Source organism: Patagioenas fasciata, chromosome 3, assembly GCF_037038585.1.
Source record: "Patagioenas fasciata isolate bPatFas1 chromosome 3, bPatFas1.hap1, whole genome shotgun sequence".
Lineage (NCBI taxonomy): Eukaryota > Metazoa > Chordata > Aves > Columbiformes > Columbidae > Patagioenas > Patagioenas fasciata.
Genome location: NC_092522.1, coordinates 18,902,889 through 18,927,542, shown reverse-complemented (window position 1 = coordinate 18,927,542; position 24,654 = coordinate 18,902,889). Strand labels below are relative to the sequence as shown.

Here is a 24,654-nt window from a genome sequence, read left to right as displayed (position 1 = left end):
GGAGCTGCAGGTAAGGAAAGTTTAATCTTTTAAGAAAACCTTTGTGAATATGTGATACTCCCAGATTCCTCCTCACAAGGAGGTGAGGTGAAACTCACGAAAACACAGTTCAGTGGGAGCAAGGGTGTTAAACAGATGGGCTAAATACAGGTATTGAAGATGATATAGCCATAACAATGGCAATATTTTCCCAAAATAATGTAGTATTTCTCATAAGAAAAGATGTTTGATTTTTTGGTGTGGGAGTTTGCAGTGCCAACTTAGCCATCCTCCTCCTTGCACCACTTCCTGCTGTGTAGACATACAGTTTCCCTGGCTTATGCAGAAAGAGCATAATTGCACCCTCGTTAGAAGTCTCTGTGAAGAGACCTTGGACTGATCATCCAGCAGAGATGAAAGTGAGTCACTGGTGAGTATGTTGTATTTAGAGCAGGACTGGGACCTGTTTTCACATCCTTTTCACTAAATATGCTTTTTTCTCCACTTCAGAACTGACATAAGGGTTTTTCAAAAGTATTTTTTGCAAAGAGAAGGAGAAAGCTCTGATAGCCAGAAACAGGTGACTGGGGAGTAGGCAGGGATATCTTTTTACATTTTCCATAGAAAATACTTGTCCTGTGTGGTAGGTGAAAAGAGGTGCAGATGACTGATGTGGTCAAAAGCCCTACAAAAAGGTCACTGTAGCACTGTGTAGCAAGCACATCCCCTCTTCTAACCAAGGCATGAGACTCACTTTCAGCTGAGGTGCTTCCAAAGGAGGGCTTGTTTTGCAGCTCCCTGCAATGTTTTTTTACACAAAATAATCCCTACCTGTGCCTTTTCTCTTCTCTTAACTGCAGGTGGTGGAGGTGGCTGGAATGATAACACTTCCTTCCTGTGGTCAGGAAAATCCTTGCTGGAAGGTGCTACTGGAGGAAGATCCTGCCCCCAGGCCATGAAGAAGTGGGGGTGGGAGACAAGAGGGGGTTTCGGAGGGGGTGGAGGGGGGTGCTCCTCAGGTGGAGGAGGCGGAGGATATATAGGTAAAGTGGCTTCATGTTCAAGGTGTCCCTTCCCCTCCTTTAGTGCTAATGATCAGCAAAACACTGATAGCTAATTCTCCTGTAGCTAGTGTATTTGACTGTTATGTACTAGTATGTCTGTGTTGCCTTTTTAGCATTACATGAATGTATGGCGTTTAGTCTTTGAGCAAATAGCCGGATGTCAGTCCTTCAGCTGTAATCCTGGCTTTGCACTCTGCAAAATGTGCCATCAAGATCCTGCTGCGATTCTTGAGCCTTCCATTGGCGGGTTACAGTGCTGAAGAAGGAGGAGCCACAGGCGATGTGCTCCCATTGCCAACACCTGTGGTTGGAGGACTTTGGTCCTGGGGACCGGCAGCCAGGCCTTATGCCAGGGGAAGGACATGGCTTCTTCTACCCTGCCCTGCTGTGGTCCTGCGCAGGTGGCCTCTGGGGACAGGTTCAGGCTGCCAGCCAAGACCCCTCTTAATAACGATGGTAGTGTTGACTTCAGTCAACAAGGAGCTCATTTCGTGTGCTGTGGGTCTCAGGACAGCTGTCAGATGGCATTATGTTGATTATAACTGGTGTGGGCCAGATTCGAGATCTCTACTAACTTGTAATCTCCTGGGCCACATAGTTTCTTCAGCCATCTGCACTGTGGTGAATGTTTTAACCCCTGGATCCCCACAGCTTAAATCAAGTGTATGATATACTAGAAATCCTGAGAGGAGGTAAAGTGCTTAAACCATGGGTGTCAAACTCATTTTCACATCAGTCTCGTGGTTGCCTTCCAGGGGCCGAATGTGATTTTAGGACTGTATAAATGTAGGAGTAGTTACATTTAAATGATGAAGTGCATGTTTTGTACCAATGTTACTGTGTAATGCTGCTTTTTCCAACAGAATGCCTCACATGACATAATTTTAATGTCACTGAAGATGGTTAAAGGGGAAAAGCCATTTTTGGGTGGAGTGGGGGACTCTTTGCATGCTTGTACTACATAATACATGGCCCCTACTGTGCTTCTAATATGTTCTATGTATTGCCCATACTTTGTTCCTAATGTGTTCTATATGCCCAAGCACAAGTGAGTAACTCATAAATTCCTTCAGTCCCCACTCCTGGTGGACCACCCTGCTTTCAGGGTGTAAAGAAGAGAAAGGATATCGAGTTATTGATTCCTGACACAGTACATACCTTGATCAGCAAGGGTACTGAACTTAACCCTTGAGCACTGGTCTTTTACCATCTCTTGACCACATTAATTTTAAGAAAAACTTCTGTGTTTTCGCAGCATCCAAATGGTTAAAGGTGAAGTTTCTGGTTTAGGTGTGCCTTAGTTTGCAACAGTCTGCCTAAAACAGAGCTAAGAAATCGATTGTCACAACGTGTTGTGATCAAATTGAAGTTCTAGAGATGAAAGACCAGTGGTTCATGCCACAACTCACGAAGTGTTCCCTATATGTGAAATACTTTGATTTATTTCTTTTCTCATTTGGATGCCTCCCTAAATATACTGAAGTTCTGCATGTTGCAATGCTTATCTGTATTTTAGTGCTAATGAGCCTCAGTCTGTTAAGGTAACTTCTGGTTTGATGTAGGTGGCAATGCTGCAGTGGACAATGACCCAGAGATGGATGGGGAGGATGGTGTGTCCTTTATTAATCCAATTGGTACTTTATACACTCCAGCGCTTAAAGGTATTAATGTTGGTCAGAAGTCTTCTAGTGGGTTTCTTTCATGTTAAGAATAGTTTGCATCTGTAGGACAATTTAAAAGCCTTTGGGTACAGCTTAGTGTCATTGTGAGCATAAGGAGAAAGAAAGATAGCATAACAAAGTCCAATGGAAAATAAACAGAAGTAGTAGGAAGACAGCAGGTGGAGAAAATGTCATGGATGTTAGAAAACACTTCCCAACGAGATAACCTACCAGACTATAGAATAATTTTGTCCAAAAAAAGTAGTAACAGAACCTCATAGTTCAGGTAATTTAGGAAATAAGCAGATAAAGTACCTGAATATTCAGTAACAAACATGTTCCTTAGAGCATCCTTCAGCAAAGTATCCAGGCTGGACCAGGGAGTTTCTACAGAAAACAGTGCAGTGCTGCCCAGCAGTCTGTGGGAGTGATAAATACTGCCACTCCAGCCTGTGTTTGCTCAGAAGTCATCATCTTCAATATGTTTGAGATGTGTTCAGAAAATACAAAAATATTTCTTTATTCAGGAAAAAAAAAGTTTGCTTCAGAACAGCCAAAAGTATTTTCAAATACCGATGAACTCTGGCCTGACAAATTCAGCCGGAAGGTTTTGAAAACATTGCAGTGTTTGATCTCAAAGGGAGGAAAGGCCAGGATGAGAAGGGTGAGCCTCAGGGACTGCTGAAAGGGCAGGTTTCTATTAGGCTGGGCAGCAGACTCCTTCCTAACCTGGTAGGACCACTTGCTGCAAGAGAGTCGGTGCACCTCAGCTGCAGTGGGGCTTATTTAGCTGAATGTTATTTTCTACATGAGAAAGTACAGGAGCCATGGAAGGTGGGGAGAAATCAGTTTCTTAAATGGGTCCCACCCTGCCACATCCAGCAATTGTGTCTACCGTGTCCCCTGTTTCTGTCAGAGCCCAAGGGAACGATATGAATAATCTTTACAGTAGTTAACTCAGCTTCTTTCATCCACTCCCTAGTGACAGAGGGGCATGGAGAGGTGGATATTAGGCTGCATCTTAACTGCAGTCACTGTGAGATGGACGAGTGCCGTGTTGATCTAGAGACTCAAAAAGTCATTTGCTTTTGTGAACCAGGCACAGAGTTGGCTGAGGATGGTGTGTCTTGCATAGGTAAGTAGATGTATGAGGTAGGCTGGTAGCATGTGAAACAGAAAATGCATGGTAATAATCTGTATTCTGGACTGTAAGACATCCTGAAAGTGTTCTCTGGTCTCTTTCTCAAAACTGGCTCCTGTTGAATGTTACCTTCTTTCCTGATGGTATATGCTGCAGAGTTATTTTGCTAGGCTATGGACACATCGGTGCTAAGGCACTGGTTTGCTTTACAGCAGTATGTTTGGCATACTGGGCAGCACTGAGGAGAGTCAGATTTTGCATCTGGTTGTGCTGATGCTCACATTCTGCTCTGAAATCATGAAAGTTTGCACACTGAAGGAGTTGTCCAGCTAAACTTAACTTCCAGGTCTGTCCTCTTAGAAGGGAAAAAAGGGCAATGTGAAGCAGAATATACTTCCTGTGGGTTTGGACATAGAAGGTGCATGTGCAGAATTGATAAGAAGTTCTGAGTGAGTGATCTCTGAGGAAAAAAAAAGGCAGTGCCTGTACTTGCCTTACTTAAAAAGCAAGTGCTCAGAGCTCCATTACTTGGTTTCCTTCATATTCTTGCCCAGCAGTTAGAGCAAGTGCCTCCAGGATCACTCAGCATCCTGCTCTCAGCTTTATCACTGGCATGGGAAAATTGTTCTATATTTCTACCATTCCCATCTGTAAAATGGGTAAAAAGCATGTTCATATTGACAAGGTGAAGTAAACCTTAATAGATGCCTTGTGTGGTCCCAAGTGAGCATGCAGCTGTGGGATACTTAGTACTGCACTTACTGTTATCAGGTTTTTCTGCCTGGATTAGGTGCATTTAGGAGATTATATATTGCAGTCCTCTTTCTGCTTTTGCTGTGGTTTGGCATTGGTAGCAGCACTTTAGTGCCCTGACAATGTAATGTTCTTTCCACCTCCCTAACCTCCTGCCCCTCGTTTTTATGGCCTTGTTTTCATACCCAGAGAGTGCACATGTTAATTCATTGATAGCAAACCATCTGTTTTAATGGCTTGATATTAACTGAGGGAAGTGAAACAATGAGCTATTAGAGGTCATAGATCCTGAGAACTGCTCATGCCAGAGGTTGCTCCTGCACTACAGCAGCAGCAGATGAGTCAATAGAAGGAAGAGGAGAAAAATCTGAAAAAAAAAAAAAAAAGTGGTTGCTGAAAGATCATTTCAAACGTAATTCGTTTTTCTCCTGCCTCCATTACAGCTGAGCCAGTGGTTCACCTCCCTCTCTCCTTGGTCTTGTCTGTAGTGACTTCAGCATTGGTGGCTGCTTTAATTTTGGCTTTTTCAGGAGTCATGATAGGTGAGTGTTTCTCTGCAAAAGATATTTTCATATGAGGGCTGGATCTGAGCCAGGGATAATTGGGCACTGGCAGGCAAAAGGATTCAGATCTTTAGCTACTGCTGTATTTAATGACACCTTGGCACACACACGCCTTAACTTCAGGTTTCAGTAGTTGTTTCTAACTGCAATGGCCAATTTGAGGAGGTTTCAGTTACTGACTGCATCTTGAAAGAGACATTACTGCTAGTGTTGTGGTGTGAAGCTGTCAGAACACAACTGCCACTGTTTTTGTGAGAACTGTTGGTGCATAATGCCTAAAAGCAAGCTTATATTTGTGTCCCTATGTACAGATTTGCCTCTTAATGTGTGACATTTAAGTTTGAAATTCTCACATAGGTTCCCCTTTTACTAACCACTGCTTGGTAGGATGTGAGAATTTTTGGCTTCTTTATTTGAAATCCTAAAAGGTATTTTTCAACCTTTCATTTTCTTATTTTAAAGTTGCTCACCTGCATTAAATTAAAAGCAGAATAGATCTGAATCAATGAAAAGCAACCAGGGATTCAAACCACAGCTTTGCCAATTTTCTTTGTCCACGCTCCCTGGGAGAGCAGAGGGATGCAGCCAGAGCAGCAAATGGCAACTATTAAATTAGATTTGTGCAGCTGTTTCAGTTTTAAGAGTTTCAGGAGTTATCAGTTGTGCACACATGGTCCTACATGTATGACATCTGGCCTGACAGTACTCCTTTAAAATTACTAATTACTTCTCAGGGAGTGGAAGAGTAATCCTCTTTCCATCCAACTAACCTATCATTGCCATCTCAGGATAGAGCAGCAATTTAAAAAATCAAAGCAAAAGCAATGAGGAGGAAAACGGAGGGCAGGTTTGTGGGTAAGTCATTACGTCCGTCTGCCTTTGCCAGTGCATGTTTACCCCTTAAATTCTTCCCCTGAGCAACATCTGCTAGAGAAGATGTGATAGCTATTACTGTCACAGTATTTGGGCTCAATCCAGCTCCCACAGAAATCAATAGTAAGGGTAATAGTGATTTAACCTGCTCACAACTGGCATCTTGCTTTGAAAAAAAGTACTCCAATATCAGTTACTATTTCAAGTAATATCCACAGGATGTCTTCCTTCAAGGTGTGATTTCTAATGACATTTCAGAAGTATCAGTGAGGTGATTCAAGAAATATAACACTACCATAAACTGATTTCAAATTTAATCCAACTTTGTTGTTTAGAAACAGGAAGTTTTCTTAAATGAGCTAGTTTAATGTACAATGTTATTCTTGAGCTAACTGTTTAATCTGTCCATTTCGAACAATATGATGCAATAAATCATTTCAGATTTTAGTCACCTCTGTGTGATTTAGGAAGGTGGATTATACCCCAGCTCCCTCAAGTTCAGGTCTAGACTCATACTTGGAAGGTCCAGTTAAGCTACATAGAACAAAACAAAAACCTCAGAACTGTGAAATCAGAGATCTCTGTAAGTGAAATTCATTTTACTTCTTCATGAGCAAGCCTGTTTCTTCATAAGATGTGTAAATCGAAGGTTCCTGGATAACTTGAGATTCCATTTTCTATCTGTAATTATTTGACGTACAGAAATATGACAGTGTTACTGTCTGGTTTGATTCGCTGAAAACTGGCCACACAGCAAATGCCAGTGACACGTGCTGCTGACCTGTTCCAAAGTCGCTCTGTGTCTCTGGTTTACTGTGTTCTCCATATTTAGTATATCGTCGGAAGCACCAGGAGCTACAAGCCATGCAGATGGAGCTACAGAGCCCGGAATATAAGCTGAGCAAGCTGCGTACCTCCACTATCATGACAGACTACAATCCCAACTACTGCTTTGCAGGAAAGACCACATCCATTAGTGACCTCAAAGAGGTGCCTCGAAAAAACATCTCCCTCATCCGGTAAATTCACCTTTGCCTTCCCCGTGTTTCACACTGTACACTCACATATGCTGTCTCTCTTACATGGGTGTGAACTCATGTCCTTGTGCAGACACATACAAATTCTCATGCACTTCTAGACTCGTGCTCCTTTTTGTGAGAAGAATGTAAATCTGCAGTAGTTAGGCTTCTGAGGAGGGAACTAGACTTTGGCAGTCTCCTTAACCTTTTACAGGTGCAGTGTTAATCTTCTGAGATTATGAGAGGAACTGAAGAGTCATCACCAGTAATTCAGACACACCTTTTGCAGACTGCACAATGAATGGCCCATTTCCACTTTTAACTGATGAAATGCTGGGAAGTCTGAGGCTTGTAGGAGGCTTTTTTAAAGTCTTTGATTTCATCTTTGGTAAAGACAATGACATCCTTAAGTACAGTAGCAGGAAAAACGATGTTTTGAGACTGCCAGACAGTATTAAAAGGACTGGAATGTAAAGCAAGCAGGATAGTCATGTCTAGACCAGAACTTCTGGAAAGTTTGAAATAGTCTCTTAAGAAGAAAATAGGAAAATTCAGAATTCTTTCCCACCTTGCTCTCCTCCAGGGTGCAGTGCATGCCATTTGTGAATGTGACGTTACCCTGGTACTGGTACTGTGCAGTTTTACGCAAAAAGCCAAGAAGTGGAAGCATGAAAGCTTGGAAGACTAGGGAACTTACAGTGCTAAAAAAGATGATGTTAAGAGCAGTCTGTGCAGTCGGCAGTGTTTTGCTGTCTCTTACCTCATTTCCCCTTACCTGCACATCTTGCTGGTCTATATCTGGAAGTTTCCAGGGTACTCTGTGCTGCTGCTCTCCTTTGTCACTTGGGCTCTGAAAGGATTTTTGAAGTGTGGCAAGCTGCAGAGAGCACAGGCTACAGCCAGGATTTGATAAGTGCAGGGGAAGATGGGCATTTTGGGAGATGGGTTAGTCATAACTAACTGAGCTGTAGAGATCTGGTTCATACCCTCAGCTTGTAACAAGTTGGTCAGGCATAGCCAAGAACAGTGTCTCAAGCTGATACCTACAAAACGTTATTAAAAGAAGCAACTGAGTCACAGACAACGCAAGTCCTCAGTGCGGTTTCACTGCCTAGACTGGTCTTTATCCTGGCAAAACGACAGACAGAGCTTATGCAACAACTGAGCAGGTTGCCCTTAGCAGCGCCTGATTGAACTGCCAGCAGGGCAACAGCCCATGCAAAACCTGTCCACTGATATACCAGAGAACAAAATCAGTGCAGCTCTCATGCCAAACCTGGCTCTACCAGGAAAGTCCATGTCATAGAAAAGAGCCTTTTGCCCAGATCGAGATGCAGGCATGCCTCTTAGAGGTTCAAACCACAACTACCCGATGTGCAGCCCATCCAGTGTTAAGAGGGACTAAGGATCTGGGATGCAGCCTCATTCTCTGCCAGAGTTCGCTGTGTTGTTACAATATGCCACCTGTGTGGTATAGCTGTTGTAGCAGTTGACTTAATGTTAAGCGAGTGAACACTGAATAGACAGGTATGCAATATCTGTGTCACAAGGGCATAGGATAGGATCTGTTGTGTAATTACTCTTAATTCCTTTCTCTTTTTCTGGTACCCTTATTCAAAATAAAACTGTAAATTTCATAATATGATCAGTCCCAGAAACAAATCTCAGCCTGAATTTCCAGAGCTGAGTGCTTTATAAAGCACTATCATCACCATTTACTGGCTTAGGTGCTTATCCAGAATCACAAAATAAATCAGGAAGATACTTGGTTAAGAATTCAGGTCCTTTGAGAACCATTGTGCTTCCTAGTTTCTTGTTCAATGTTTTCTTTAATGATGATGCATAAACATCATGGGAACTCTTAATGTGCTTAGAGTATGGGAACACCAAGGCTTATGACCTATCTTTATTGACCTGTTATGGAGCACCCAACACTAAAGCACTGACACCAAAGCTGTAGAAGAGTGCTATCCATTACACATTGCACTGCCAGCAGCTTGATTGCACCAAGGACTGTTCACTTTGGGAGATTGTTTTCCCTACCAATTAAATACATTATAGGTGAAGGAAAGAACACATCAAGCTCTGGTCCCCCGTGTAGTGTGAGGAGTGATATCCTCAGTGTCAATATCCACTTCTCCCTGTTTCACTACAATGAAAATTGTGAGCCCATTCTGTGAGCTGTGACCATAGTGTTATAATGTGTGTTCTCTGTAGTAAAACCTTCTTGTCTTCTCTGGTCTGTCCAGGGGTTTGGGCCACGGAGCCTTTGGTGAGGTATATGAAGGTCAGGTGGCAGGGATCCCCAGCGACCCCACTCCCTTGCAGGTGGCTGTAAAAGTAAGTGACAGTGTATGAGTTATCATGATGGTTTCATGCACCTCTCACCCAAGAGTCCCAATGCATTATAAAAATGAAGATGAATTAAGTATTACTGAAGGATGTGGCTGGAAAGGTTGCTGCTCTACTGCAAGACTTTAATCCATCATAGTGATGGTACACCTCATAGTATATGGGCTTGTGAGTCTATTAAAAGGGGTCTGTAAGTAGTAAATAGGCAAAGATTTCCCATACAGCTGCAGTAGACAGCAGGTACGAGAAATAAATCCATCCTCTGTCCATCCTCCACATGCTACACCTGGTTTTGTTACCTGTCCAAAGCCTTTGAGTCAGAGACCAAAAGTCTTCACAGGGTCAAGAGCAGCTGGCATGTACATCGAAGACCATGCAAGTAGGAGACGTCTGGTTTTCCAGGGATCTCACCACTCCACTACAAGGTGGATATGTACTGGATGTGAAACTAAATCCTACAAGATCCTGGTAGGGTTCCGCAGGCCTTCAGTAGCCCAGCTAGCTTGTTTTTACCTAGAGGTTACATAGCAGCACAGTCATACTGCTGGTTATAGTTCATAGTCTTGCTGGGAGGTAGCAGGATTGAACTGTCTGAGAGCTCAGGAACTGTGGTTCTCATTCTTCATCCAGCAGAGTCCCATATATTGAGCACCGTTCCCTGTATGCTCTGAGCTATTTCCTTTATTGAGAGGAAGATGACAGTGGCATTAATGGGCCATGTGTTCTCATCTGTATCCCTCAACAGGCTTCACAATCTACTTTAGTAATGGTGTAGCTATTACCTTAGAATGTGGTTTATTTTAGTGAAACAATCGTAGAAGCAAAGAACAGTTTGGGTTGAAGGGACCTTCAGAGCACATCCAGTCCAACCCCCCTGCAATGATCAGGGACATCTTCAACCAGATCAGGTTGCTCAGAGCCCCGTCCAGCCTGGCCTGGAATGTTTCCAGGGATGGGGCATCTACCACCTCTCTGGGCAATCTGGGCCAGTGCTTCACCACCCTGATTGTAAACATTTTTATGGCATGGAGGATTGCTGCAGACAATGCAGATATCACAAGGATGACTGCAGACAATGTCAGTGCTTTTGATTGTGTCAGGTATTCTGTATCTGTAAGTTTAAATATATTCTCCTTGTCAACCTGTTTTTTCTTTTCCAGACATTGCCAGAAGTGTGTTCGGAGCAAGATGAGCTGGACTTCCTCATGGAAGCTGTCATTATTAGGTGTGTGTGAATAAGATCAAACACTTGTGTAGGCTTGCAAAGCCCAGCACTGTAAGGAAAATGATGCTTTAAGAGTTTATGTCCATGCAACACATCTATACGGTAATTTTAGCCCATTGCTGTCACTATTTTACAAAGAGGATAGGCATTACCAACCTTTTGTATTCTTCTTACAAATGAAGACACCAAGGCAACCAAATTATTAAGGGCTGAATTTTCAAGAGACTCCACAGCGGATTTCGTTATCCAGATTGAAAATCTTTAGGCCCAGTTTTCGGAATTAATAATAGGGTCCCTTGATTTGTCTTAGAGATCAGAACATGAGATAAAAAGAAACCTTAGGAGTTTTGGTTTGACCACTCAAAACTCACATATGGCATTGACCTAATGCTTCTGTCATATCGCGTCTCAGTGACTGAGTCCTAAAATCCACAGAAATAGTTTCCCATCATACTGAGGTCTGCAGAAAAATGGAAATACTAGTCTAGACCTTGAGGAATATCCCCTACATAAGCAGATCCCTTTGTCAGCATATTATTTTGAACAACTCTGCCCTGGCTCAGCTTCTACCCCTTGAACAGTGAAATTAGGAGGAGACTTTTATTTTAGCAGACATTCTTTGCTTCGTGTGACCCCTGAGTCTTGCTGTAGCCCAAAAAGGATGCAGAATACAGGAGGTGGAAAAGCGGCCAAAAGCTGTTACTTTCCCACCTTGATTTCTGCACTACTCGGACAGAGAGTGCAGGGGTAGCACTTTGGCTTGATCCAGCTACCCTGCCTTTGAGATTTGTTACTTATTCTGAAAAAAAAAAAAATCCCCTCAGCAACACATTTTTATTCTTTTCTGTAGTTGTGCTTTTTGGATCAAAGCTGCTCCATAATTGAGTCTCCCTGTCTCCACAGCAAGTTCAACCACCAGAATATTGTGCGCTGTATTGGGGTGAGCTTGCAGGCACTGCCCCGTTTCATCCTGCTGGAGCTCATGGCTGGAGGTGACCTGAAATCGTTCCTGAGAGAGACACGGCCTAGACCAGTAAGAAAAGAGAAAATTGAATTTTATTTAGTAAGCTGCTGCCACAAGGCAAGTATGTAACTATAAAAGAGCTGATCCTGCAGCTGCTGTTTCCCACCATTTTAGAGGGTTGGAAAATTTCTGTTGCTAGAAGACGACTCTGTTGGCAGGATGCTACTGGGGTTATGCAGAGGTGCCTCATTTCCTGGACTTTGCTACATAGCATTACAGATACTATCTAAAGAAAGAATAAAATTAAAATTAAAAAAAACCCCAAACTTCTACTCTTACCTTCCTCACACCCTCTGGGGGTGGATTGAGGGGAAACATTAAGCTAGTAATGATAAATCCATTCTTTAAATTACTGATCAGGTGCATTTCTGTGGCTAGCTGTCAGTACCAAGTTTGACACAGGCAAGAAGAGAATCAGGCCTGGAGCTGTTGACTTAATAGAAAATATCTTTATTCCAGAGTTTTAAAGATTTTCCCACTGTAATCAGCATCAGTAGGAAATGAGTCAGTTAGAAATGTATGAGAAATAAATTATGACTTGAAGAGAGGAATCAGTAGTTCAGAAGAATAAAGTTTGCTCTGAGCACCCAGATCAGGGAAGCACCCAGATGTTGTTGGAGTTTAGCACCATGGCCCAGCTTCATACTTTGCCTCTACATTTCTTTGACACAGGGCAAAATGCTGGATTTTATCAGTACAAGAGAAACACAAATTGAATCTAACACATATAAATAAGATTATTCTTCAAGGCATTTGGAAACAGATTAACTTTGTATTTTTTCCTTGCAATTTGGTTTTCAGACATATAAAATGGTGTGTTGCCCATGAGCGGTGCAGTCTTGGATAGATTGCAGTGAAGTGGCTCCTGCCTGGATAGAAAGCTAAACACCCAGAAAGTTGAGATGTTTGAAATCGGAGCAGTCTTTATAAACAGAGGTTGGCTTTCTGTAGCACCTAGGGATGCTTTTGTTAGCTTATACAAATGGGCTGAACTTGGTGGTAGGTGAGTGGGAAAGCTCATGGTTGTTTTCAGTGTGGGCTCCGTTCTCATCCAGTGCAGAGCAGAACGGCATGGGCAGGATATGCTGCCTGGGAGGTGCTTTGTTCAAAACTGCCAGAGCAGGCTGTGCTAGATGGATGAAGTGGCAGGTGAACCAGGATGGTGTAGGGCAAGGGTATCCATCACTTTGCAATGGAATCATCTTTTTGGCTCATTAAATTAGAGGGAGAAGCCAGCTCAGAGTCTTGTGAGGAAACACCAAGAACATTAGTGTTGAACAGCAGGAATTTTTACCTACTTGCAGTAAGATGAAGCAGTTGCTTTTGTGGATGGAAAGCCTTTAATCTTCATAGGATGCAGTCACAGGAGCCTTCTGAGCTGAGGGATTTCTTTCTGTCTGCCCCTACCCCAGTCATCAGTTCCTCCTTGCATGCGAGGGCTTCCATTTCTGTTAGCAGTAGCTCTGTGCGACCCCTGTGAACGCTCATGTCAGAAGAGGTGGGCAGTTCACTCCAGGCACAGCATACACTACTTCCTTGCTGTTTCTCTTTTTGCCTTTGCTCTCCTTCCCTGCCTCTTCTTTCATTGTCTTTCCTGACCTGTCTGAGGTTATCTGGGACTGACCATTAACTACTACTACACACTTCTGTTACCAGCACCTTGAAATCCTCCCCTATTTCTGCTTTTAACTTTCTCCCAGGACTGAAGCAGACCTGGGACTGAGGCTGCTGTTTTCTGCTCTGTCCCATGCTTGTCACTCTTGCGGAAAGCCTGAGGTTCAAAGGCAGGTGGGCAAGTACAAGCCAGAACTGATTCAGAAAAATAATTTCCAGTCCCTCTGTAACAGCTGGGTGAATGTGCATGGCCTATGTGCAGACACAGATCCCTGTGTTTCATTTCCACTCCCAACAGCTTCCTTCCCCTTGCCTTGCCCTGCTTCTGCTGCCATCCCATGCAGTGGATGCCTGGTGAGAATGACAGGGTAATTCATTCTCTGGCTGCTGGGGCAGCTTCTGAGGGGCTAATGGTAGCTGTGAGTGCTGAGAAATCAGCCTCTGGTGCACAAGCTTGACTGCTGGCTCAGAAACTACGAGGCTAGGAGACTGACTCACTGACAGAGGTGAGATGTGTCAGGGGCGTTGTGCTCTGCGAGGTACGGGATGCAGCTGTGGAAATGGATTCATCCTCTGCATGTACTTGAGATGTGACAGAGCCTCTGCACATGAGGCCCATGGCTCAGTACTGTCAACTGTATCTTTGCATTGCTCTTAGTGAACCGTGAGCTGCTTTGTTCCTCTTATTCCTCATTCAAGGACTGAAGGTAGAAAGCAGGCGTAGCAGACTGGATGTCTAGTTTTCCAGGTCCATTAATGGAAAGACAAGGAACACTGCAGAGTATACAGGCTTTTGTGAGCTTTGCTTCTAACAGGAATGAACTGAACACACAAGACCTGGTTGACTGACTCAGTAGCAGAGGTGCACTGCTCACTGTGCAGTAAGCACCATATGAATTACTGTTGTCATTTTTGCTTGGTTTCTCTTTTTTTTTTTTTTTCCCCAGTTTTGGCTTTTCTATCTGATCTCCTTACTACCTTGTCTTTTTCACCTACTTCTGTTTTCATTCTGATTGCAGAAGATAAAAGACTTACGTGCTCATTCTCTACCTTCATCCCCCAGGTGTTCTCCCCACTCCCCTGCCACTAACCTCAAATTCGTTGGCCAGTTTCAGTGAAAGTTAATAGAGGTGCTGAAGGCATTCTTATCTCCCAGGGCTCCTGAAAGGAGAAAGCGCCATCCTTGAATGACCACTGAGCACAACAGTTGTCTTGTTTGGCTTGCCAGCAAGAACCTGTGTGACTTGGAGCAAGACACACCAGCACACTGCTGTGAGCTCAGCCACGGAAAAACATGCAAGAGAGCAGAGGGAATGGAGGAGAAGGAGGCAATGCGAGGGAAGGGGGAAGTTAAGATGTTGTAAGGGACATGAAGTGAGAAGCTAGAGCTTCTGCAGAAGGTATCAGGAAACGGGATGCAACTTAATGGGAGATCAGGATACTGCCAGCGCACAGGTTATTGTATGTTATTTGTCTGTGTTTTTCACATAAATAATGAAAGCAATGTTCAGCCAACACGTGGTGATTCTTCTGGACTCTAAGCAAGAACTGATGATATGTGTAAACCAAATATTCATCCAACATCACTGATACAATACCAGTGACTTTTGTGGAATATTGTCGATTTGTGCCAGCCACATCTACTCTGTAAGCTTCAGACTGAAACTTCTCCATGGGTCAAAGGTTTACAGTCCTGAAGGGCTTCTCTGCCCCATTTCTAATAAAGTTTCACATCTATTATAGGATTACCCCTTCCTCCTCATCTGGAGAGAGGCATTCTGGTAGATTCAGAAATGCCTGGAATCAGAGCCTTCGCTCCTTATGAGTGTTGCAGAATTGTCCCTTCTGGGAAGTTCAGTGCTGATCTTTCTCACGCACACAGCACAGCAATCAAAGAACAGCTCTGGAAGATAAATTGTATATGGATAAATGATTCCCCTCCTTTGTGTTGTGCAGCCTGTTGCACAGAGCAGTGATTACGCTGAACAATACACAGAATTTCCTTCACCTTTAGCAAGATTCAGCCTCACCCAGGGAGATGTCACGCGAGCACTTCCAGCGTGCCCAGTGCTCTGAGCAGTGGTGCATTGCAGCTGCCATTGTCCATTCATCTGGGGAGCAAAAGCTGTAAAGCGAATCCTTTGGTGCCTCAAGGCTGCTCCCCTTGCAAAATGTATCCCAAACCTCCATTTTTCAAACAAAGTACATGGCTAAATTGTCCTTGGGTGGGCAGTCACATCTGTTTTAGGACTGTATTTAGCCAAATAAAAGGTGGAAGGAATCCATCCGTGCAGGAGAAGGAAGGGAAAAAAAGGGAAAAAGAGAAAAAAATGCTATGCTGTTGAAATCAGCCTGTGGCTTCAGCCTACTGACTGCCTTGCTGTATAGCTCAGGTCTGGAATCGATTGCACGTAAAGAATTGAGCTTTTTACTCAGTTTTCACTTCAGGTTTCTGACCCTTGCTCAGAAGAGGAAGGAATGGATAGAGATATTCATTTCCCTTTGGTTATGCCCTGAAAGTAAAAAAAAAGGCATCTGCGTCCTTTCTTACTGTAGCCATATTGTGTAGCTGGTGAGTCAGTTTAACATGCAGAGATAAAAAAAGATTATTCCCCCCTCCCCATGAAAGTGGGGTGAGAGAAAGGCTTTGTGTTTTCAGGAAATTGTTAGTCTACAAAAAGAAAGGTTTTAGGGGGAGATGCAGTCTGGTGTTTTAAAGAATCAGTTAAGTATATATATGCAACGAACTATACTGTGTTAATAATAAAATATAGGCAGGTGGTACGTAGTCATGAACAGGCTTTGTTCACATAAAGATGCAGCATTTTTCAATTATTGCATTAGTTGAGTGTTGAGGCCAGGTTTTTCCTAATCTCTTTAAGACTTTTCTTAGGTTTCAGCAGCCAGTATTTACTGTTTAACTACTGGCTGCTGCCTGCTGCAGAGCCTGGACTTCTTTCCAGTCCCAGTTAGCAGTGGTTTAGATCAGGTGGGATGGCCAGCGCAGCATCATGTCAGTCTAGAGATACGTTTCATCACAACTGATGGGCTGACAGGGCCAGCAGTCCCTGTCACTGGAGAACCCGTGCTGCTTTGTGCATTGGTGGGAGAGACACGTGGGCAGGTGTGCCTTTTGGGCACTGGGCATCATGGTAGGTGTCACAAGAGAGAGCCAGAGGGTGGGACAGGCTTGTTTGGTCAAGTGACCAAGGCCACAGAGAAACACTTAGCTAGCAAATGGCAGCTGTAGAGTAAGCAGTCACAGAATCATAGAATGTCTTGGTTTGGAAGGGACCCACAAGGATCATCAAGTCCAGCTCCTGTCCCTGCATATGACAACCCCACAGTTCACACCGTGTGTCTGAGGGTGTTGTCCAGTCTCTTCTTGAACACTGTCAGTCTTGGGGCTGTGACACCTCTCTGGGGAGCCTGTTCCAGTGCTCCAGCACCCTCTGGGTGAAGAACATTTTCCTAATGTCCAACCTGAACCTCCGCTGGCACATCTTCCTGCCTTTCCTTTGGGTCCTGCCCGGTTGTTTGTCACCACACTGGCAGCAATGATCTCCTCCTCGCCCACAGGACTGGCTGCAGGGATCACTGCTTCACACCTTGGTGCAGAAGCTGATGGTTTTGTTTCAGAGGCCAGCAAACACAAGCTGGTACTCAGCCTGCCCTGCTCACTAAAGCATCTGCTCCTGCTGGCAAGGGCTGTAGCCTTCATCAGAGGGGCAGGGACCAGGAGTTGGCAGCCTTACTCTTCCATAGCCCTTGGCTACACAAACCTGTGTCAGTGCTCCAAGGGGCAAGATAAAACCTACACAGATGTGGAGGAGGGAAAGAGCAAATGTGACTCATGCCATTATACCAAATGTCATTCTCATTGTTCAAGGTGACTTTAGAGAAAATCTAGCAAAATTACAAAGAAACTGAGTGAGGACCAGTTCAGGCTACAGATCTCCTCAAAAATCTGGCTGAAAATTCACAAGTGTTTCCCATGAGAATGGGGAGCAATTCTTACAGAGCTGGAAATTCAGATCCAGCTGTTCTGATTCTGTCCCTGGGATTTGCATGACATTGTGCCTGCACATCCTTCACAGAGTTCATGCATATGAGCTCTCTATTGTGCATTTTTGCTATTTTGTGTGTTAACATCTGAGCTATGTCACATGTTGGAGAGTTCCCAGTTCTGTACCAGGGATGAATCATGTCATGTTCTTGCTTTTAACCCATGTTTGTTGCTTGCCTTTTGGTAGAATCAGCCATCCTCCCTTTCCATGCTGGACTTGCTCCATGTGGCTCGTGACATCCCTTGTGGGTGTCAGTACCTGGAAGAGAACCACTTCATTCACAGGTAGGTGAACACACCTGTGTCAGCATGGGCATGGCTTACACACAGGCCAGCACAGACTTGTAATGTGCTGCTTGATATGTTTATGTCCTGCTGCACTCTAGTGGCTGGATACCTTTAAACAAGGTAGATAAAATCAGCATAATAGAAGCAATTAAGAGACAGGCTGCTATAAACCAGGGTGCAGAGGACTGAGGTTTTACCAAAGTCTCAGTGCATGCACTTGTGCAGCCTGTTTTGCTACTCTGCAAATGGAAACACAATCGTGTGACAGAAGTCTTCAAAGCTCTTCCCGTCGTAAATTTTGCTTAGTGCCTTTCTGCTCATTCTGGAACCCTTTTCTTCTCCCTCTTGAATAATGGAAGTACAGCCAGAAGTGCAGCACCTTATGACTATCATTACCTGGTCCTGCAGAAAGGGGTGTTTGGCAAATGTCCATTATTCTACCTGGAGCATTATGTAGAGATGAGTAGAGAGAGATTGTAGTTCACTCTCCTGAAAGAGCTACCCACAAGATATGCCACCACATTATTCAGATCTCAAGGTTTACTTCAGCCCAGCAGAGGTGAAGCTGGAGCTTTACCTGCACACATGGATTCAAGCCTGTACCTTCAGTCTTCAGAACACCTGCACATTGTTGTTCATCCTGTCCATGACAGTACACCCATTTGACAATGTTTGAACAAGCATGGTAGTAACAGGTCAGCGGATCATTCCCCAGACAACTTAGTGTTGGTACTGGCACATTGCTGAACTCAGCCCCACTCCTTGCAACTCCTTAGAGACTTAAAAATAGCTCCTGGTGGGAAGGGAGGCTCATGGAGGTCCATCCTTTCAGCTGAAAGTTGTTACATGGAGATTAAAGAGGAAATGTTAAAAAGCTAAACTATTCTTGCTTTTGGGCTAGATTGGAATTTGGGACATCACTAGTTATCCATAAACACTGCCTTATCTGGCTTTTGTGGGCTCTCTGCAGCTCAGGAAAGTAGCTACTATTCTTTGTTTTCTTTTTGGCTGGCAAAACGGTTGAATGATTAAGTGGTTCTTCTCTTTCTCTTGCTTTTCTTCCCTTTCCTTGTAGGGATATTGCTGCCAGGAACTGCCTCCTTACCTGTCGAGGGCCTGGGAGAGTGGCTAAAATTGGAGACTTTGGAATGGCCCGGGATATATACAGGTAGCAGAGCTAAGCCCAGGGTATCTGCAAGTGGCAGCTGGCTGAAATGAGTGAGGAGTGGTGTTTGTGCAGGAGAGCAGGCTCTACCCTGCTCTGCATAACGCTAGCAAGGCAGAGTGGAGAGATCCCACCCTGCTGAATCCCAGCTAATGCATTTTTGGTGTTTGTCTTCGTGCGTAGTTTAACTGTGCTCTGCAGACTTTTCCTACTCCTGACAGCTTTCTTCTGGGTGATGAAGTCTGATGGTCATGGAGGGCATTTTTCCTCCCTCTTGTACTATGTCCTCAGTTTCTTGTCTTTAGCTTCTCCACACTGAATGGCATCGATGTGCCCTTTTGTTTTTGTGGTCCCAAATCATTCTGAGTTTAATCTCTCTCCTTGATACTACCTCTGCCCCTTTGGTTTGATGTCATCAGTAAATCTCCTCAATTTACTGCAGATAAAGGAGGAAGGTGCAGAGGAAGGTCAGGAAAATGTAATCAACCAAACTGGAATTCAGCCAGGATGCAGGGTTAACTACTCTGCTCTTGCGGGAAGTGCCAGGAAATCTTTAATGACCACAAGCAGTCAGGGCTGCAGTTTGATACCTCATCTTCCAGATAGCACCTCCAGAAGCACAGCACCTTGTCCTGCTGTGCTGAGGAACTGATTTGCCTCTGACTCGGAAGAAGGAATGCCTTGTTCTCAAGTCACCCACACTGTTTATTCCAGTGCCTTGCCTTCTTTTTTACCTGCTTGGGGATTCTCCTGTGCAATTACTAAGCCAGGCCTGGCTCTGCTTAGCTTGAGATCTGACAGTATTACAACCTGAGGTGATGCAAACAGTGTGCTACCTGCAAAAGCCCAAGTGTGTCAGAGCTGCTTATTTTTTTTCCTTCTCTCCTCCCTCTCCCTTCACAAAGAGCCCCCGCTCTGCCACACTGTCTGATGGGACTCTGCTGGGGCAAAGTAGCATCTGTCACACAATCAGCAGAACCAACTGCCAAGATGAATGCTTTGGTGCTGAGTTTTCAAAGATGCCTTTGAAGTTTGCACATGTTTCTGTGTCCAGGAACATCCTTTGGATGCTCTGGCTGTGTAGTTATGAACAGTGATACCACAAGCAGCCTACTGCAGCTGCCAGTATGGGATCCGAGGCTTGTAGATTTTATTGTAAATGACGATGACACTAAAGGACGGATGTTCTTCCTGTCTCAGGAGCACGGGAGGTGGTTTGTGTACTCCTGTCCCAGCTCTAACAGTGAAGCATCTCCCTCATTAACCCCTGGTTCTCAGGGTTTTGCATTTCACTTGCAGTTCTTCAGACTGGGTACATATGGAACAGACCTTGTTCATTTTTGGTGGGGGTGCACAAGTTGACCATGTGTGAGGCAAGGTGGAGATCTTGCTGTGGCTGAGAGGTGCAGGAGGATGGCCCTGCCAGCAGCAGAGCGGTGTGTGAGTAATTCAGTAGGAGTGTGCACACAGGTAACCATAACTTGGGTTCACCAAATCAGGCCTAAAGCGAGGGACATGAGAGCAGTCATTCCCTGGTCTGCCCATTTCCGCTGTTTTTGTGAGAAGGAGCAGATCTCTTCAGCTGTGCCATACTGTTTTGTCTAAATTGGTCTCTCCTCTGGCTTATAATTTGGATATTTGTAATTATAAAAATTCTAAATTAATTATATTTTCTGAATTCTTGGCTCACTCTCTGTTTCGTTTGTTCTTTGCAGAGCCAGCTACTATCGGAAGGGGGGGTGTGCAATGTTGCCTGTCAAATGGATGCCTCCTGAGGCTTTCATGGAAGGGATATTTACATCAAAAACAGACACATGGTGCGCTTCCTTTCTTTCTTAGTCCCATCTGTCTGTCTGTGTTGTAACCTCTTTTGTAGAGTGTGAATATTTTGTAAAAAATGCATGTTCATTTCTCATTTACTAAAAAGACAAGCTAGGTCTTTCAAAGCCACTAATCTTGGAGGAGACAATAGAACAGAAAGATCAGACCTGTGTGAAGGCAGGTGCTGCCAGGGAGGTGAGCAGGCGGGGAAGGGAGGTTGAGGCAGGTGCAGGTGCCACTTTGCTGCTACAGGGAGGAACATCTTAGTTCCACGCTGAGGAAAGCAGCACGGGAGACTGCAGGCAGGGTCCATCCTCCAGTGAGGAAGAAGAGCATCATGTACACTGGCCCAGGTTGCCCAGAGAGGTGGTAGATGCCCCATCCCTGGAGACATTCAAGGCCAGGCTGGACGGGGCTCTGAGCAACCTGATCTGGTTGAAGATGTCCCTGCTTATGGCAGGGTGGGTGGACTAGATGAGCTTTGAAGATCCATTCCAAACCAAACTATTCTGTGATTTTATGTATTGTGGCTTTCATCTTTCTCCTGGCCTGCAGCAGCACTGTGAGCTCTTGAGTTGCCAGTGGCCACAAGAGGGCGAGGGAGATTGGGTGAGCAGGAGGCAAGAGCTCGGGAGGTGTGTGGAGGGGATGCAGCTCCAGAGCAGGCCCCGGCAGAGGGGTGTTGATATGAGCTCTCTGTGGCTGAGCTGCTACCTGTTGCAGCACCAAGCACAAGAGTTTCCCATTGCTGCACATAGCGCTTTGCAATTTGAATCAGTAAGGGGGTGATTTCCAAGCAGCTGAGCAGATTTGGAGGGAGTCCTGTCCTGTTGTCCCCAGGGCTTTGCAAGCCACACCACACAAGCCCAGCACTGTGATATTAGCTGATGAATATTTTTGTTGTACTCTGAGCTACAGGTGGGGGCTGTGGGGCTCAGAGCATCAGTGGGTATTCATTGGTGTGTTATTTCATGCAGAGTAGCTTAATCGAGAGGGAAAGTTTGTTGTAAGTGATCAGGCCACTGCTCCACTCAGTGCTGTCTCCAGCAGGGACTGATGTCTCAGAAAAGCATAACCTGACTTTCTCATTTATTACATCTAGTTGAGCAGTGCTGAGTACAAGGGTAAAGCAACCATATTTACCTACCTAGGCTTCACTCACTTAACAGTCAACTATTAGCATTCATTAAATTACTCAAAGTCCACTGTTACAACTATGCAGCTTATTTATGTCTGAATCCTGCAGCGGTGATTTCCACAAGCTGCCTGAGAACAGACCACAGAGAGCAATGTTGACGGTGCTGCATCCAGGGGTGTTGCCCCTCAGTGATGGTCATTCCCATATCCTTCACTTTGTTTTCCTTCTCCTCTGTGTTCAGGTCCTTTGGCGTACTGCTGTGGGAGATATTCTCTTTGGGATACATGCCCTACCCTAGCAAAAGCAACCAGGAGGTTCTGGAGTTTGTAACCAATGGAGGAAGGATGGATCCACCTAAAAACTGCCCTGGCCCTGTGTATGAAATTTTAGCTTCGATATATTCATACAAATAAGGTTACGTTTGGATGCTGTTCTCTAGTCAGAAGTTAATCATTTGTAAGATTTATCTTATCTTGACTGATCTACCTTATTGAATTTAAGTGCCAGTGACTTCCCTACTAGTTAAATTTTCTGTGTGCTTTGGAGAAGAATTCCGGGCCCCTTGGAGAAGTACTGGCTACTGCTTTTGCAGTCAAAGATGGTGCCATATTTCTGTGTCTTAGGTTAGCCCTGAAACCACTAATATATGAGGTTCTTCACAGGTAGGGAAAACTGGTCTCCATTACCTGTAGCCTTGCCTATCTCTAGTGAATTTCCCAAGGGATTTCAGGTGGGTGGGTTATTTCTCTGATGTGCTGTGGACGTCACCCCACTGGTGGCCACATTCCCGTGGTTACCATCACCTCAGCTGTCTGACTCTGGGGAAGGCAGAGCACTTGTATTTATTAAAGTCAGAGTGGTGATGTGTGCTCGTGGTTTCTAGGATGCAGCAAGTTGCTGTTCTGTACCAACAGGATCTGCTATTTATGAGCATCTCCCGTTCTCCTCTTCCAGGTACCGCATTATGACCCAGTGTTGGCAGCACCAGCCGGAAGACCGGCCAAATTTTGCCATAATCCTGGAGAGGATTGAGTACTGCACTCAGGTATCAGTGTTCATTTGACTCGACTGAGAGGGGTGGGGAGGGTTCCCGTTGAGGAGCAGTTTAGGCGAGGCAGAACATGCAATGAGCAAGCAGTACTGCATTTCTGCAGTCAGCCTGGGACCATTACTGTGTCAGCCTGGGACCAGTGGCTGGGGTATTTACCCCAACAGAAGGCTGATCCTTCTTGTCTTTTACTGCCAAAAGGCACAAACTTAGCTTTACAAAGAGTAGACCTGTAGTTCTGCTCCTAAAGGCACAGATTCTAACAAGCAAAAGAGCTAAGACAGGTCAGCACCCATACATGTTTCCCATGTGTCATGTCAGCCACTCCATCCCAGTGTTCACCCTTAAGGTGTGGTCAGCACTGAGCAGAAGTGGTCCTGGCTTAGAGCACCTTTTCCAGGTGGTTTCTGCGTCTGCGCACATTTTTCTAAATCTGGCCTCAGTCAGTTTTCTTTCCCTCACTGGTCAGGAGGCTTGGTCTGGTTTTCATGTGTGTTTGGATCCCGGGATGGAGAGGCATTGTTTTCTGCTATCTATAGCTTGCCATGTCATCCTCAATAATTAAAAGTTGCTCAGATCACCACATTTTCTCTCAGTTTAATTTTCAAAACTGCTTAAATAGCTCAGAACCGCAGTCCCTATGGATTCAGGATTCAAGGGGTCTGGCAGTATTGCCTTCTCTCTGCATTCCCATTCCTCCCTTGTTGTGTGGAAGCAATACTTTCATGGCTGAAACTTTCTCATATTATCTGAGAATGTTATGAACTTCGAGATGATATAGATTCCAAAACAACATTCCCACGGGAAATCTGGCTGGACATAAAAAATGTTTTTCATTGGCTTTGTTCCTCTGCTGTTCTGTGATGAGTTTTAGGGTTGCTTTTTTTTGAAGAGTTCAATTTTAAGGGTATCCTATTGCATCTCATGGCTAACTGTATTTTGCCAGCATCCTCTACCTATGGAATATGGGCTCTGGGTGGTGGGAAAGATGCTCTGTGATCATAGCACGACAGCTGTCAGGCATGTCAGGTTTTTTACCAAGTCTGAGTATGCATGATGGTAGCAGGCTTTGAGAAATCCTCATTGTTCTCCCCGGCAGGATCCAGATGTCATCAACACTGCTTTGCCAGTAGAATACGGCCCATCAGCTGAGGAGGAGGAGAAGGTAGCGATGCGCCCTGACGATCCAGAAGGAATTCCTCCTCTCTTGGTCTCCACACACCAAGATAGAAAGGATGACAAGCAAACTCTGCCATCTCCACCACCCCTGCCATCAGCCACTGCTGCTGGAAAAGCTCTCGGCAAAGTGGGAACCTTGGAACCGCCAGTCCCGGGGAAGGTGCAATCATCCTCAGTGGGGGGACATATCAACATGGCCTATGCCCAGTCCAATCCTCCTTCTGAGCTGCACAAAAGCCGGAGCTCCAGAAACAAGCCCACCAACCTCTGGAATCCAACCTACGGTTCCTGGTTTGCGGAGAAGCAGGCCAGCAAGAACAGTTCTCTGCTGGAGAAGGAGATGCCCGAGAGGGAGAATTTGGGACAGGAAGGAAACTGTACTGTGGGGCCCAACATTGTGACTGGCCGACTGCCTGGGTCCTCCCTGCTGTTGGAGCCATCTTCCCTAACAGCAAGCATTAAAGAAGTGCCTCTCTTTAGGCTCCGCCACTTCCCCTGTGGGAACGTCAACTATGGGTACCAACAGCAGGGCTTACCCTTGGAAACCTCCACGCCACCTTGCACGAGCAGTTACGAGGACCCCGTCCTTAGAAACAAGAGCCACATAACCCAGCAGGGGCCGTGAGAGCCCTCTACCCTCTTGACTTTTCCCCCTGTGGCCCCTGAGCATTGAAGAGATGT

The 24,654-nt window shown here is 44.9% G+C and overlaps 1 protein-coding gene across 2 annotated transcripts; it reads left to right on the top strand.

The window, feature by feature from the left end:
• The first annotated feature begins 20 nt into the window (after positions 1-20).
• Positions 21-24,610, top strand: LOC136099743 (ALK tyrosine kinase receptor-like). 2 transcript variants are annotated; one of them, XM_065834256.2, is made up of 14 exons: positions 21-948; positions 2,606-2,704; positions 3,687-3,839; positions 5,042-5,140; positions 6,867-7,053; positions 9,303-9,393; positions 10,566-10,630; positions 11,534-11,663; positions 17,522-17,619; positions 18,698-18,790; positions 20,503-20,604; positions 21,988-22,122; positions 22,701-22,791; positions 23,894-24,610. In XM_065834256.2, the coding sequence occupies exons 2-14, from the start codon at positions 2,638-2,640 to the stop codon at positions 24,596-24,598; spliced, it is 2,016 nt and encodes a 671-aa protein (XP_065690328.1). In that variant the 5' UTR covers positions 21-948; positions 2,606-2,637; the 3' UTR covers positions 24,599-24,610. The 2 variants fall into 2 exon arrangements, with proteins under 2 accessions (XP_065690328.1, XP_071662003.1); XM_071805902.1 differs by lacking the exon at positions 21-948 and adding an exon at positions 998-1,022.
• The last annotated feature ends 44 nt before the right edge of the window (positions 24,611-24,654 follow it).